The sequence below is a fragment of the Manacus candei genome, unplaced genomic scaffold (genome assembly GCF_025592945.1).
Source record: "Manacus candei isolate 608988 ecotype Guabito, Panama unplaced genomic scaffold, ASM2559294v1 h1tg000067l, whole genome shotgun sequence".
NCBI classification, from domain to species: Eukaryota; Metazoa; Chordata; class Aves; order Passeriformes; family Pipridae; genus Manacus; species Manacus candei.
In genome coordinates this window covers 4,072,187-4,089,884 of record NW_026138115.1, presented here as the reverse complement: position 1 = coordinate 4,089,884, position 17,698 = coordinate 4,072,187, and the positions used below count along the sequence as shown (strand labels likewise).

Here is a 17,698-nt window from a genome sequence, read left to right as displayed (position 1 = left end):
ACCTTTAGAACACAATTTCGCGTTGTTCTTCCTGAGTGCACTACACAACTCCTAAAAAGAAGAAAGGACACTGCATTTGTTCAAAGCCTCGCTGCTGCACTCTCTGAAGTACACCTAATTAATACTGACATGTTATTGCTTCCCTCTTGACATCTTGTGAACAGTCAGAGCTAGCCAAATAGCAAACCAGGATGACCTCTGGCTTGCAGAAAATTTCAGTTAGTGACAAACAGTAAAAAATAGCACCTGAGAACAAGGCAGATCTTAAAATGAGCATTGCTCAACAGAACAGAGTGAATAACTGTATGGATTTAAACATTAATTGCATGAGGAATAATTCAGTTGTACGAGGAACCAAAGAGAATTTTAAAGAACTAGTTTTGTTGTTCAGTTGATTTAATTAATACCTCCCCCCCAACATTTTATAAGGGGCAAAGATAGCAGTGAGCATGAACACAAACACGCTGCCCCCTGCAGCCAGCTCTCTGTTAGAATAGCTCACATCTTAGGTAATGCAGAAGTATGACCCAGTTAGTTCAATTTCTCAAGTTTAGGTAAGCAGAACACAGCTAAACAATTTTTCATTTACTCGTGGATCAAGTCACCAACATTTGGTGTTACACTGTCCTAAGGCTTTCATTAATAAGGCAAAAACCTCCCCCCAAGCCCTCACATGTATGATTATCATTTTGCTGGCAAACAGATCTCTTTCATCACTCTTAACTGCTCCAGTTTTGACACCATCGCCAAGACCTCCTGTTCTTCATTTTAGTAAATCTCTTGGAACAAGAGTAAATCAGTAAAGACCCTAGTGAAAGCAGCAAAATGAGTAAGAACTTGTTTCTTTAGAAAACTGTAATTTTGGAAAAATATAATCTTTTAACAGCTGATATCAGCAAATAAAAAGTGACTTCATTCAGATAATACATTAGACTTCTGCAGAGAGCATGTCTTCATGGTTACATTAACAGAATGTGGAGTCTACACGAGAGACAAATGCAAGAGTCTTTATGCAGGAACTCCAAAGCACAGCACATGCTGCAAGTCACAGGAGGAAGTACAACAGTTCTGAAGCCATAAAACCAACCTTTTTGGTCTTTATTCACACATTTCTTCAGTAATTTAGATTAATAAGGTTGTTTCTGTGTAGAAAGAGTAGATCATATTCAGGAACAAGTACTTAAAAAGACTTATGGCCAAAATGAAAAATAGGAAAGCTTCAAAATTTAATTTTTCATCCTTCTTACCAGAGTTTTGTAACATCATTAAAAGGATGGATTATAAAAGGAGAAAACTTACGTATTCCCAATATGCCACTGTCGTTCATACAAATTTTAAAAAATATTTTATTTAGCTTTTGTTTTTCTCTGGACAACTACAAAGACTATCTCAAATCAAAGATTAACACCAGGAAATGTTACTGAGTGTCAGATGTCACTCACTCTAAAATTTTAATCAAAAGAAAAAAAAATCCTTAAAACTGACTGCAGGTTCAAATATTTCCAGTAAATTTACTTGGAGAGGTAGAGGTGTGTACATATGCTACATGTTAGAACTTGTGTCATCCTTACATCTTATTGTCTTTTTGCTGCATTTTATACATAAAGTTATTATGATCTGTACTTGGTATTTTCTCCTCTAAAAAGAAATTCACCAGAGCTTATTAAATAAATCTAAGTTCTAAGGTAATTTTTACAAGGAAACAGTAGCATTTTATATTACCTTCCAAGCATTGCTAGGAAGCCATATCAAATAATTTTAAAATATTAAATTCATCACAGAAAATAAGGGTTTTTTACACAGATATTTTGTTCATAAACCAACTGTCAGCTTAGAACTGAGAACACAAATATCAGAAGTTAATGTTTCAGCTGTTTTTATAGAGGCTGGTACCTCCACAGAGCTGTGGCTATAGCTCCTCTGCCACTGAGATCATATTCCTTTATAATAAATAGGTAAATACACACTAAGTGTTGGGATGTGCAGATATTAATCTATACGCACAGGAAAGACTAAATATTGCAAACTTCCTCCTTAAAATACTTCTTGCAATAGTCAAAAGATCAAGAAGTAAACACAATCTTGTACTTTTTCCCTACATGAAATTACATAAAGTATTTTTATAGCATACATCTTTAATATTTGTATTTAAACAGCATAAATTTCTCAGAATCTACTCAATACAATATCTTAGTGCAGAAAACGTCTAGAATAGTAGAGAAAGCTTTTAGAAACAAAATTTAAAATTATAAGAATTCTTGTAAAGGACTGGCCAATCCGATGAAATGAACAGTTACCTCCCAGCTTGGACTCAGAAAAGCTCATAAAAAGGAAACTTTCACTGGAAGCCCAGTAATTTTCATCTCACATATCTCTTAAGACAGCTAATTTCTCAGTTATTCTGAAGAGCATTGTGTGTTTACACACTATTTATTAAAAGGTGGATTCAGAGGAGGGACAAAAAGATACCTAGGAAAATAAGGTTTTATTTTCACTGAGTTGCACTCCTTTAGGTTGACTGTCTGCTCCTTCAGAGAAAGGAACCTTTTGGCATTTGTCAGCAGGCTCAAATATCCTGAAATGCTGAAAAGGCGAAACAAAAAATTTTCCCTGTGTTGCCTTTCTATCTGATCTTTTGTCTCATATGTTTGCCTCGGGGATGCACAAGAAATTTCTCTGAATAATTCATAAGTACCTAGGCAGGAACCAGCTTCCACTTCTGAACAAAAAGATTTGGTAACAAGCTGATTTCAGCTGTTATATTCTGCTCTATCTGGAAGAAAACTGGATTAAAAGAGAGAAAGTAATCTTCCTAACATAGTAAGCACAGAATATATACATGTATGTATTTATGAAGTATATAAAAAACCATACATTTATGCTGGGGAAGGCACCTTTGTACTTAAAGCTACATTCATTTGAGGGCAAGACTTATTCTCTACCTTTCAAAAATTCAAGAAACCACGTAGCATGAAGGTAACGAATAAACATGCAGAATGTAGAGATCAGCCCTACTCTGTGCTGGTGTGGCCTCACCTCAAGTCCTGTATGCAGTTTTGAGTGCTACAATATAAGAAAGATATTAAGCTATTAGAGACTGTCCAAAGGAGGGCAATAAAGATGGTGGCTGAGGGCACTTGTTCAGCCTGGAGAAGAGGAGACTGAGGGGAGACCTCACTGCAGTTACAACTTCCTTGTGAGGGGAAGAGGAGGGGCAGGTACTGCTCTCTTCTCTGTGGTGACCAGTGACAGGACCCGAGGGAATGGCCTGAAGTTGTGTCAGGGAGGTTTAGGTTGGATATTAGAAAAAGGTTCTTCACCCAGACGGTAGTGGGGCACTGGAACAGGCTCCCCAGGGAAGTGGTCACAGTGCCAAGCCTGACTGAGTTCAAGAAGCATTTTGTCAACATTCTCAGTCACATGGTGTGATTCTTGGGGATGGTCCCATGCAGGGTCAGAAGCTGGATTCGATGATCCTTGTGGGTCCTTTCCAACTCAGGATATTCTATGATTTTATGAATTCAACTTTTAGTTTGGAATAGCAGAATCACTGGTCTTTCCTCTAGACTACAGTATCTTATCACAAGCCATCTTTATTTCCTAATGGTGTTGAATATTAGGCAGATGCAAATGATTTCTTTTTCTGTAGTCTCTATTAGGACTGAAATAGTCTTATTGCCTGCAGATCCTTTTTACGTCCCAACAGAATAAATTCCAGAAAAGACTGTTTCCAAAGCATTTTCTTAATAAGAATACAGATCCAAAACTCATAAGCTATGGGTCACAATTTCACAATACAATATCATCAGTTGAGATGACAGCACTTATGAAGGTAGACTCAAGACTTACCAGTCTCTGCATGCTTTTCACATGTGTAGGACTAATAGATAAGGCCTCTTCATACCAGCGTTTGGCTTCATCAATATTTCCACGAAGTTCAGACACCTGACCTCTCATGTAGAGGACATAGTGGGACATTGGAAAGAGATTAGCTGCTTCCTGGGTACACGCTGTGGCCTCAGCAGGCTTCCCAATCCCTATGTAGACTTCAGCTGTGGAAGGAATGGGAGGATCAATTAATGATTCCTGCTTCATCATTAGATTGTCACATTAGACGTTGTCACATGTGCTCTATTTGTAAATAGTTTCATTCTGAACAAAGGCTATATTCCCCCCAAAAATTTGCATTTCAAGAGAAATTATTACCTGAATTATTTTAAATTAATTATTCTTCTAGAAAAGTTGCTTTTCTAGATATAAAAGGAGTTACAGCCTCTAAATGGCTTTTTTAAACCCCAGAATTCTCTTTATAGTTTGTTATTTATAACTTAAGTCTGGGATTTTTTAATTTTAGTTTTATTTTTGAGATGTGAGCATGCCAGTATTCCAGTACTATTTAAACCAATTGAGTAGCCAGACATACACTTCTGTAAATCAGATTGACTATAGGGCGAAAAGAAAGAGTTCATTCAGTAAGCAATTAACAACTAACAATAGAACAAGTATTTGCCTTCAGTAGCTCTTATGACACTCTTCAACACTGCTATTTCTCTACCCTGCTGGATTATCTTAATCTCTTGCTGAAAGAGTGGGAGAAGAGAGGAATAAAGAGATCCTAAATGCAAGAAAAAACTATTAAAAATTCTGAGTTGGGTCACCTTTCTCTTTATGTTGGTACAGACCCAATAAAAATGAAGCCTCAAAGTAATTGTATAACTGCATTCTATTGTATTGCACTGTGCAAGGTTTTTACAGATTAAGGTTTAAATCAAGGTGCTGCATCGAAACAGCAAAGTGATCTATCACTGCTCAAGATATGCCTCTCACTGTACTGTACAGGCCACCCATCTTGGTTTAAAGTCTCTCAGATCAGGAACTCACACTACTACAGTGGATTTGGGATTATGCCTAAAACTCTAAATGAGACTGATGTTTGAGTGCCTTTAAAAGGACTTTTCTCCGAGATAATTGCATCAAACAGACTTGACAGTATCTCTAACTAGTTAACTTCAGTACAGCAGAGTGTATAAACTGTAACTTACAGGTGATACCTGCTATGAATATTCACAATTATTATTTTCATCAAAATTAATTTATAACAATGACTAACAAAACATTGACTTTCAGTAGCAGTAGATGGGCAAACACAGTTTAAAGTTCTTTCTCATCTTCTATTTTTTTAACCAATTTTTGTAGGATTGCAAGAACAAATTATTTTCTTCCTCTAAGACCTGATCCTATTGGTGGGACAACAGGTCTTTTTCTACCAGAGGAGCATTATTTTGCTTCTCAGTTGACTCGGTGATTTCACAGAACACATTCTACCAAACACAGCGTGTCCACATGGATGTATTGATTAATGCAGTATATTTTTAGAAACTACTGAAATGTTATTTGATGGAAAAAGTCTCACCCACATGAAGAACTAACACATGAAATTGCAGATCCAGTCACATTTTTTTCCCCTAACCCTAAAAGAACCACCTCACACAGTCAGAGATGGTACTGTATAACTAAAGAACAGCAAAGTTCTTTCTTCTGGAAGACAATGAACACATAAAATTTTGCAATCAAAATCAAAATTTAGGAGAATATAATTTTTCTAGGATTTTACTTTTACTGTTAGTAGACTTCAAAGAGCAAGTGGTAGCCTAATTTTTGAGTTGTACATAGAGCAGAAACTGTGAATTTTACTCAGAGGTGTTTTTTTAAAAAAACCCTACAATATTTTTGGAAAGCTTTGGGTACTGTTACTCTTGAGTGCTTTTTGAAAAGGTACTATGTGAGAAACAACATTTTAGTGAGTACAAAATACACTACATTATTTAAATGATAACCATTTGAGCTCTACGGGTCTTGTGCCTCTTCTCCAGTATCACCAGATTTGAAACATAATTTGAAATACACACTCCCTAGTTGCTTGGTGAAAAGACAAGTTCAGAAAAATATAATTTACACAGATTGTAAAAGGTACTATGTAAAGTTAATTATTAATTAGGCAATTAATAAGATAATTATTAGATATTAATACTCAGTAACTAAAAATTACTCCCATTGGTGATTGTCTGCTATCACAATAATTCTAGACTGAAATATAAGCAGAGATTGTCTATTTTAACAGAATACAGTTGAAATTCTGTATTTCTTGAGAAGAAACAATTATAGTAGTAATAACTTTTAACACTAGGCTGCAATACTGCTTACAAATTCATCTTCTGTTAATGTAAGAGATAATAAATCTTGCTGTCCTGCTCATGAACTGCAGCAGAGAAATTTGAGTTATTAACACACCTTCTTAAAAGTATTAAATTTAAACAAATAATTCCTTTTGTTTTTAAAGTAACTCTGTAATAACTTTAAACAATCTTCTCCTTTCCTCTACCAGAAGTTATGCCACCCCAACAGAATATATAGCAGGCTTTTTGAAAAACTGTGCATGAATGAATGACTAGAAAATGGAAGTTGTAGTTAAGTATGAAAGTTCATTCAGGAAATTTCTGAATTCAAAGGAGAGCTGTTCATTCTGAGATAATGACTTCAAACCGAATAAAAATGTTAAAAACTAACATGACAAATTCAAACAAATCAGTTGTGGAAAACTGGCAAGTGCCAGCAGACTTTGTAGGAACATCTCAGAGGAGCAGCCGTTTAAAAAGAAACCAGGTGCCAATCTGATGTGCTCTTTCCAGTATCTCCACCTGGGGAACACCAAGAATGCCTTCTGGCTCAAACACTTCCAACACTTACGTGTGTATTTTATTGAGGAATCAATCTATTTTCCAATCAAGCAGCACAGCAATAATGAGTTCAGTCTTGATGCATTTCTCAAAGGACTATCACAGTCATTGATCACTTAGGGACAGGTCAGGTTTTTAACAGTGAGCTACTGAAGAATGGACTAATTGCAAAAGTCACTTAGTTTCACATTTAAAATAAGCCCGATTTTCCACCTTTACATGATATGTCCAAAAATGAAAGGCTGAAACAGTCCATTAATAAAAACAAGATGAAAAATTAAAAGCCGGTTACTGTGTACAAAATCAACTTCTATGGACTGAATGCCATGCTCATTTACACTAATGACAGCTGAAATGACACTGTATATCCATCCATAAGAACAAGCATTTTTCTATTTTTTTACACCACCTGTATTAGTTTGAGTAAATATCTTCCACTAAGTTTTGCATGTATTAGAACTTATTTACATAACTTTTCCATGTCTCTATAATCTTACATGAAGAATAATTCTTAATTTTTGTATTTTAAGATTTAAAGCTTATTAAAGATTTTTCTCTCCCCCATTAAGAAGTAAAACCCTGCACAACCATACAGGTACTCAAATAGTTAAATGTGGCATGAGTCCCAAAAAGGAAGCAATTTCCCAATGGTAAATCTTCACTTTTATTTAAAGAATATGTGCTGTAAGGCGTTAAGTAATTTGTTAAGTAATTTTATCGCTGTTTTCTATGCAAGTAACCTATATATACACTGATGAAGACACCTTCCAGAATATCTGTTTTGTATTGTGCTTCTGGGAAAAAACTTTATTCTCAGTGTTCCTACAGTTAAGAGCTTTTCTCAAGGCTCAGCATATTTACTGTAGCAGGACAAGCAGCTAAACAGCAGGATACCTAAAGACTCTGAAACACAGTACAAATCACCAACAGAAGCACCAAGAACAGGATCATGTCAAAAAGAAAGGAAGCAGACTTCAGGTTGCAGAACCTTCTCTGAAGGTAGACAGCAGCTCTCTAATCTCTTGGGATTTTTTGTTTTCACTGCTTCCCATACACAAACAGGTAGAGCACTCTTCATGCTCTGCAGTGTCCTTCTACTGGATGTTTAACACTTCAGTTCATTGTCCAACCCAGCTCTCTCCTACTTCCCAGCCATGCTTCCTTCTGCTGGGAGGCAAGAATATGGCCTACAGACCACGTGTGCCAAGATAGATATTTTTAAGAGTGAAAAGTGGCCTGTGTAGTGGATTGCAGCAGCTAACCACCAATGTGTATGCAAATCTGATTAAGTTGTGAACTAAAAAGGTATTAGAAAAGTGTCTCCAGACCCCTCCTTTGTGGGCAAAACAGCAGCAGTCACTTGCATGAATCGAAAAATCAACAACAGGACATGACCAACAAAAACTAAAAAAAGCAAACAGAAAATTAGCAGTTCAACGAGCTGCTAAGGAAGGCTGAGAAATTATCAGCATTACAGATGCTAAGAGTTACTCTGGATGGTTGTCTGTGACAGTTTATAAATATTTAAATCCATGATGCCATGATGCAGGGCAGGAGACTACACTATGCCCTGTTGGACCCTACGTTGTTCTAATCTGTGTTGTTTTCAAGGAGCCTTTCCACCCCCAAATGAGATCACTATTATTAATCACTGTAATTGCTCTTTCTTTCCAATCTTCTGGGTTTTTCCTCTAAACCACTAAACCATTAATAACTGGGAGCCATTGCCCTGCAATGACTTTCACACAATAAAACTGTTAATGCAAATAGGTAAATTAAAATGCTAAGAAATAAAGGACAGTTTTGTTAAATATAAACATGAAGGGAAAAAAAAAAGCGTATCACTGAAAAAATGCTCTGAGAGCAGACCAAAGCAGAACAATTGCTGGATGATTCCTAAATTACGCCTTTCTGATGCAAATATCATTAAAAACAATTGCAAGTTATACATTTTTAACTGTGTAAAAATACACTGCATTATCACTTTCTGGTTAAAATTTTATGTAACTGTCACTTGTGATATTGCATTTAGCTTGAGGCTTGGAGCAGCATAACAATACTAAATCCACTCAAGATGGCTCCACATTTAGACAAACAATCCTGGGTATCTTACATTAATGAAGTCAGAAGGAAGAGAAGTGAACGAGAGCTCATTATCACAGCTTCAAGGGACAGGTTGCTCAACTACTACTGTTTTTTTCCCCACATATGCAGAGTTATTTATTTACAATTATAAAGACCTGTAGTTACACGAACTCTATTCAATAATCTTACAAACATCTTTTTGCATTCAACGGAATCAGGACACCTAATTTTCCCTATACTAAGATTCTCTATGTACATCAGAAATTAAATTCTTCAGGGATAAGGGAGAGAGTGTTCCTTTTGTTCTACAGAAGATATGACTCCATTGATAACAACTGCATTCTAAAAGTACTGTCTTATCTTTTATAAACTGACTTACATACAGAACAACTCTAGTGTGCTTTTTATTTCTTGGCTTGCTTCAGTGCCACATACATGGAAAATATTTGATCTGATAAGTGATAACAGATTCTGAATGAAACAAACAGATTTTTGCAAGTCCTTAGGCTAGCAAGAAAGGGGAGGACAAAGAAAAATAAATTTTACTTTCATAATACCTGCATGAAGCCATATTTGAGCCAGAGTCATCCAAGGATGCAGGGGACCTTGTTTAGGGGCACTGCTTTGCAGAGATGAAGCAACCTCGGACAACGCTTGCTCCACTCTGGAAGCTGCTATTGATGTGGCATGGACTGAACCTGCAGAAGCAATAAAAAAAAATTTACCATCATAGAAAGAACAAAGGCCATGTACGTTGCATAAAACATTTAACAGTGACCCTTTTCATAAGAGGCTTTACCCCAAATTCCTCATATTTAATTTGCATTTACCATTTTAGAGAAGTTTTTTTAAATAGGGTATTTTTCCTTCTTATGAAAGCTTTTATTCTTGTCTGAAAGACTATATAAAAACACACTGGACATTGGTAACTATTGGATGCTTTTTTGGGTTGCTATTATGAATACTCTCTATTAAACTTGACACTTCTTTTCTGGCAATGTACAATCCGAAAAAGGTTTGTGATGGTATTGTACACTAAAGTCTTCAGGTTGCTGCATGCACTTTGATATTAGTATTTGCTATGTCTTTCTATAGAGTGCAATTAGAGGATTATTTTAAGACTAATAACAGAGTAAAAAAAAAAAGAGAACTAAAATACACAAGACAATCACAACATACCCCATCACAAATGCACAACTAAACTGCACTGAATGTAAAACTCAACTAATCAAGAAGTCTGAGTTAAAATGCCTTGTGGCAAAAAAGTCCCTTGCTTAAAGAACATTCCCAAGGTACACTAAGGATAAAAGCTGCCATGGCTAGAGAATACCTAATGGCAATTGTACTTTTGATTGCTACTTACTGCCAGCATATCCAGTAGTGATTTTCTTTTAAAATCAAGGACATGAATATTTTAAGCGACACCCCTTCTTGTCATCTAAGTCTCAACATATTTCTAATTGTTTTATAATTACAAATTAGAAAATCTCAGACTCACTAGACCTGATTAATAAATAATGACAGTAAAATGTTCTGCAGATACTATAAAAGAAAGAACTGATTCCTGTAAAAGTTGAACTGCACCCCAAAAGTTTGTCCTCATCACTAGAAGTTATGAAATAAAACCTTTACGCTCAGTATCATGGGAATTTTAAAGAAGAGATCTGCCACATAAAACATACGTTCTTAAGTGTGACAAGGTAAGTCAGAAAACCAAAAAGTATGAGAAACTCCCAGTATATAGATTAGGAGGAAGGTTGTCTGAAAGTGTGCATCATATTTCCTTTAAGTGACAGAAACAAGGGAAAAGCAGCACAGGACATAATTAGCACTTCATATCATTATGAAAAGGAATTGCCTGGGAGATCTGAAACAGTACGTGGCAGTGGAGCTTGCTCTCCTTTACTGGCTGATGAAACAATTCAAACTCCAGCCTTCACAGCTGAACATTCACTAAAGTTTTTGTGTATCTTATTTTAAGGCTTGACTTCTGAAGAAATAAAAACGTCTAAGTAAGAAGCACATGGAGTGTATTCCAAGAAAAATACTAGCAAGGGTACCATAAATAAGTACTGGTCATCAGCAACCCTTTTCTTGTCTGACAGCCGTTTCTCTAAATGCACCTCACTGAAGACTGTCACTTCTTACCCTTCAGGGGACTAACAGTGAAAGAGGCTTCTTGTCTCTCCAGAACAATTTGTAAAGAAAAGGTGCGATTCATTGACACACAGGAGATTATCTAATCCCTTCCTTCTGAAAAGTAAGTATGCAATTTAGTATTAAAAAGTGCCTATACTTTCTATTGTGTAAAGCAAGGACTCTGGCTGCTAGCTAGGCCACAAGTAATTTCATGTCAAAAATGTGCTGTTAGATTTTAAGCCTCTAGTACTTAACCATAAAGCACATATGGTAATATATTATTAAAACTTTTTGTAAATCAATTTATTCATAAAAAACGCCTATACTGTGATAAAATTCTTATGAGTTTCATTGCCACCCATATTAAATTAAAACAGAGTGGATACTGAGCGCTTCCTACCCTGGATTTTATACTAAGTGGAACAAAAAAGAGGAAAAAACCATAAAATATCTTCTTAGAAAAATTTTTTTTAAGTGGTATTATTCAAATTGTTTATATTTCCTCCTTAGGAAAGAGGTAATCCTTAACATATTGCAGCAATTAGTTCTCTGAAGATAAGATACACATATACACAGCAAGTCTTCTAGACTTTTAGAAACTCAGGCTGTAGATTATTCAATATAATCAACTAAATTTAAACAATATTGCAAACAAATGGATTCTTGGGGTTCAAGTTTGAAGATCAATGTTAAGCAGCATACAAAGAAACTTGGTGTAAACTTTTTGTTTGGGAATTCCAGCCCTTGAAATCTTTCACACTGCAGTCTTATTTAAAATGTAGCGAACTTAAGGATGTCACAAAACAGCAAAGACCATTGATAATTGTGCTTTTTTAGTTTGGTTTTGTTTCTTTAATAACCCTCTTTGCATTGGTTAAGAGAGATATCAAGGACAGGGCTACAGTTTCCAAAAGAAGGAAGGATGACCTCTAGTACAGCCTTGCATATCTAATCAGCACAGCCATTGTATACTTTACCATACATTTACATCTTTGCTATAACCCTTTTTCTTTCTTTTTTTTTTTTTTAACACTGTCCAGTCGGGCATCTTTCAGGTACATTGCACTCATGTTGATAGCTCTAACTCATAAACCTGTAAATACTTCTTCAGTATAGCCACAATTAGCTGTCATCTGACTCATTTCTGCCTCCTTCTGTTGAAACACATTTAGTAAACTTTCATTTTGCAGATAACTAAAAATCATTTAAAGATCTTCCGTACTAAAAAGCTTTTTCCTGCCTTCCTTCAAATTTTATTCCTGCCTTTTCTTACTAGAACTAACTTATCTGAATTCTTTGTTCCTTGTTCTAGCCCAGGATGCTCAGGTTCAGATTTTTATATTTACATTACAATTCTAAAACATACAGTAATTTCAACTACAACTGCTAAAGATACAAAGTGGTTTGTGAGAAACTGAGGGTAAGGTATAGGTCCTGAAGTCATCTTAAAGTCTGCTTGAGGTCTCACAGATCCTACACAGCCAGTTACTTATTTGGTGGCTCCCTGATAGTTTCACTGTAAGCTCTGCTCTCTCTTCCCAGTCTTATCTGCACTTTGCTTTCACTGGTCTGAGTTCAGCACCCAACAGCCAAACACAAACATAGCCTCACTTTCAGTGTTACAATTCACTGTTGTAGCTTCCTTCAAATGCTCAGATAGAGTAGCAGCAATTTCTGATTTAAAATTTTACCACATCTTTCACGCACACAAATATCCTTCCTCTTCTAGACAACTTCTATACCTGCTGTTAGAGCATGACACTTAAGAATCAAGAAAAAATTCCCTCAAAATACCACAAGCAGTAAAAAGTGTTTATTTTGAGAGAGAAAAGCATGAGGTCTGGAAAAGTATTATATCACCAAATAGATTCCGGCTACTCACTTTTAGTTAGTTAGTTTTGCTCTGAAGCTTGTTTATACTACAAAAGGCCAAGTGTGAAACAGGAACTGTCTTTGCAAGATCTAGAATTCACTACTTAAATTACTTTAAATCACAGAATATTCTGAGTTGGAAGGGACCCACATGGATCATTGAGTCCAACTCTTAAGTGAATGGCCCATACAGGGATCAATCCCACGATCTTGGTGTTATTAGCACTATGCTCTAACCAACCAAGCTAACTTATTGATTAACATCTGGAATCACAATCACATTGCACACTGCAAAGTGTGACAGAAGGTCTTAACCATGTCAAAATGTTCCTAAATAAAAATCCAATAACCTCTCACTCAGGTTTCCTATAATTGCACTGGTCTAGAATTTACAGTTTCTACTCACCATGCTAACATACAGTCTGCAGCAACCACAGTTGCAGATTCTGTGTTTCAACTAAATCTCAAATAGAAAACCTACCAACAGCCTTGAACAAACACAATTTAACCAAGAAGTTAAGTAATCTCACAGAAACCTTTCTCTTCCAAGTCACACCTACAGTACAACTTTTGTGAATAAAGCATTCAACTTACTCTCTTCAGGCTTTTCTTAATATTACAGAAGAGTCAACATGAACCCATCTATTAAATACCATTTATAAGTCACCCTATGTAAATGAATGTGTTATGATTTCTTCAGTTCTTTTCTTGGTCATTTCCTCATAAATTCTTCACAATGTAGCCTGATGGACATAAACTAATAAGTGGTCCCTAACAGCACCTATCTGGAATGCAAGCTTGGAGAAAAACAAAATCACTTTGTTATGAACATCCAATTTTCCTTCTGAAAATGAGTAAAAGACTGGACTATCATCTTTCATGGAACATGTTCATACCAACTGATAAAAGCACTATGGCAGGTTTTCTTTTTATGCCGTAAAAGAGAATATTACTCAACAGTTTTACATTCATCATGTTTTCAACATTTCAACATTTACATTTAGAAAAAATACTTTAACTGCAATGCTCATGCAGGAGAAAAAGAGGAAAAACCCCACGACTTTCAACTTTACATGCACACAGTTGGCAGTAAGAACATTAGTGATGTGACACACAGACAACTCTATGCTAAGAAAAGCAATTGCTTGATACAAAGAGGCAGTACCTTCTGCAGGACTAATACATCACCCAAGTGATGCATTTAATAAGACAGACTGGTAGGTTTAGCCAAAATTAAAATTTTTTTCCTTTAAAATTCATTAAGAGTCTGAGACACCTTTCACAATCACAAATTACAAAGCTAGTTTATGTTTTGCTGCAAAGGTATGCGTGGAGATGACAGTAGTCAAGTACAGACAGCATCATTGATAAAGCATCCTCTCAGCACTTTGAAAAAGATTTTCTGTGCTTAGTCACTGTCAAACATGTTGGTTTATGTATCTTCTTACTTTTCTCTCCTTCACCAAATTGGTCCTGTACTACACCATAAAAATTTATGAAAAGGTAAAGCAATCAATGAAAAAAAATAATCTACTATTCAAGGCTAAGCACACAGCTTTATAAGGTAACTGTTTGAAGAAAAAGAATATTATTTAACGTCCTGATTAAAGTAGCAGTTATTTTTATTGATCCATATTCTTCATTCTCTCTTACTGAGCTTGATTTCATAATTTCATTATTTCAAAGTGTACTCTTCCTTTATTCTACAAGTAAAATTTGTACCACAAAATAAAGCAATAGTTTATTATAACTCATGACAGTAGTTGCAACATACTCCTTTAGGAACAGCAGTGGCATAAAATCTTCTCTAATACAACATACTGGCAGCTGGCCATTATGGTACACAAGACCTTCCTAATATATCTTTATTTGCAGTCCTCTAGAAATGAATACTGCCTCTTTAATTATTAAATGCAAGTGTTAGTTGAGTGCATTCAGATCTCATAAGATTACAGCCCTCAGGGTTCTGAATGAGCAAAGAGCATCAGCCTTGTTTTACACACTATCAAAGCTTCCACTACTGATGGACAAAACATGTACGTTTTGTGGTAAAGGAAAAGGTGATTTTAGTCCTTGAGAAATTAATAGAAATGCACAGTGAATACTACTTACAAACTGAAAAAAGGGAGTAAAAACCATGAAAGTAAGCATCTGATGGATTGCCTTTGGACAGATCAAACCACAAATTAAAACACAAAGTAAGAAGAAAAAAAAATGTTATATGTATATATAAGCCAAAAACTCCAAGAAAGCCAGAGGATTTCTGATAATCTTCAAACTGTAAATCAGGTTTACAGAATTTCAAGAAATAAAAAATTAGGTAAGATGCTACACCTCTAAAGTCATGTTCCTGTTCAACAGAAGTCAAGTTGATGATAGAAAATGCCTTGGGCTTCTTTCACTAGGGAAAAAAAAAGAATTGAGCAAGATAAAGAATATGAGATTTTTCAGCCCTGGAAACTATACTAACATACTATAAGCATCTAGGGAAACCGCTCCTTACTCAGACAGCTTTAACTTTCAATAATTTTTGACACTACACAAAGGACTCCAACATCTTTTTTTTTTCCATAGTTCTGCTACTTCTCATGCATATGGTGGAAGCTCCTTTCCCTGAGGATACAGTAGCTTGGAAGTGGAAAATCTGGGCTTCACATAATCGAATCTGTGCTTTGGCTTCGGTGTTCTTTCAGTTTGCCTTCATTCTTGAGTAGGTTCTTGTTAACTTGTAGCTTTGAAAGAACAAGAACAAGCCAATTAATGCTAACTGGGATGTACTGTTTTTATATAAAGTAGCTCTGAGCAAGTTCAACTCAACGATGCCCAAACCTGCAACAGAAGTCAATCAGTATTCAAATATTTCAAGAAAGTCAGACTTAACTTCTGTAGGACATGGATTTCCTTGAGTTTGAAGGAAGTGCTTTCCTTAACTTCCAGTTACAGGCTTACATGAGCTAGTGAGCTAGTGCTTCCAAAACTCCGGTCTTATGTCAGCTATTTTAACAAGCAAATTTTGCTAATATGCAAAGATTTATTTTCTATGTTTTGTTAGGAATTAATACCTTTGATATGACATCAGTTTAAAGACTAGGTGTCAAAACCTAATCAAGATTGGATTACAGTAAATTCAGTGACAAAAAAGTGCTATTTATAAAGGTATCAGTGAAGGACAATTTAACAGAAGTTAAAAAGAGTTAAAAAGAAATCCCTGAAAACCTATGTTGATTTTAACCTGTCACCTGAACTACTCTAGCAGCATTGCTGTAAAGTTTGTACGAAAGGCAGCTGAAAGGCTGGATTTCATTGACATTCTGTTGAAACATAATCTATTTAAACACAGTTTATCAGTTGTGAAGATTATCAGAAAAATACAGCACAAACATGCCCATCAGGAATAGAAAGCCAATTTACAGCGAGTAGGTGTACGGGGCTCAGGAACTTGGTCACAGTATGGAGAGGCTGCATGGGGCCAGATAAAGATATCTGGTTTAGGATGAGGATGAGGAAGATGAGAAGATACAAACAGTTGGAGAGGAGACTCTGTTCTTGAGAGAGAAGATGAGGAAGTATCAGAGGCTAAAAAGCGAAACAAAGAGAATGATAAAGGGGTGTGGGGAGGGCAGGAAAGAAAAAAGATTCAACAGGGTTTAATGGACTAATAGATGCCAAAAATGTAAAGCATTTGTGTCACGATTCAGTAAGATGGAAATGGTTTCTACATAAAATAAATATCACTTCTGAGAGCAACAGCAATGAAAAATACCCTTTTACTTACATGTACTCTCCTTCCATACTAAACTAGAGTACAAAAGTAAAATAAAGATATTTTTCACTATGTTCTAATGCATAAATTTTAAAAATAAATTAAAGGGGAAATAAAGACCAAAGTCTAAAGTAATATTGTTTCTTCCTATAATAAACTCAGTGGACTCCAACCAAATTGAATACTCTGCTTTTTAAAAGATTGAATGCAACTTCTCTTAACCAAATAACCAATGAGTCTCTGGTGATTTCCATACACATATCTACTTTTGGATATGAAATGTGTCTGTCTCCCTATGAGATTTTACTTCAGTGATTGATTCATCGAAACTCTTTTTTTGCACCCCCCTCTATATTTATTTCCTTCATCAACATATACAAACATAGGTGCATGCCACTCACAGCAAGTCAGCTGAAACAGAGGGCAAACTTAAAGTAAATCTGGCACAGTTATTGACCAGAGCACTAGAATCAACAGTCTTGCCTTGTAAGAAACTCACAATACACTCTTTTGATATTCAAGGGCTACACAAATTTAAACTTAAATCTCTTAATCATTATGGTATTGGTAAGACCTCTATATAAAGCAGTTTTTTAATAACTTTTTTTTTAGATGTCAACTTCTGCTTAATTGATACACCTAAAAAAAAGGATTTACACCCATCAAACCTAGATTTTTTGAAGGATTTTAAAAATTAAATTTCAAGTACATAAGAGTTCAGATTTGAATTTTAGCTCTCATTTCTTGGTATTTAGATTGACTGAATTCAGGGCTAGACAGGCAAATGGCATCATCATCATAGATGACAAGCAAAGTTAGGAAGGGGAAAACTTCTAAATTTGCGTGCATACACACATATACACAAAGTAGCACTACACTGTGTAACAAGGAAGGGAGCAAACATTTTCATTCTAAGAGGATTTTCAGCAATAACTTTCTTGCATTTTAACATTCGTTTATTTATTTGTCAAATTCCTTCTGCATTTCTAACCACTGTGGATCCACAGAGTTTGCAGATAAGCTCTTTCAACCCTATAAAGGTCTAACATCCTGATCACCTATTGTTTTTATCATCTGCTATTGTGAACAATATGTTATTGAC

General features: G+C 35.5%; 1 protein-coding gene across 4 annotated transcripts in view; it reads right to left on the bottom strand.

Moving 5' to 3' along the window:
• The window catches only part of TTC7B (tetratricopeptide repeat domain 7B), a 133,895-nt gene that overhangs the window by 26,623 nt on the left and 89,574 nt on the right, over nucleotides 1-17,698 (bottom strand). For 2 of the 4 annotated variants that reach the window (XM_051806600.1, XM_051806602.1), the window contains 3 exons: nucleotides 16,245-16,409; nucleotides 9,380-9,520; nucleotides 3,850-4,052 (listed from right to left, as the gene is read on the bottom strand). In XM_051806600.1, coding sequence (XP_051662560.1) covers nucleotides 3,850-4,052; nucleotides 9,380-9,520; nucleotides 16,245-16,409 — 509 coding nt within the window. Of the gene's footprint in view, nucleotides 1-3,849; nucleotides 4,053-9,379; nucleotides 9,521-14,945; nucleotides 14,997-16,244; nucleotides 16,410-17,698 lie in introns of all 4 variants that reach the window. The other 2 variants (XM_051806603.1, XM_051806601.1) reach the window with 2 other exon arrangements.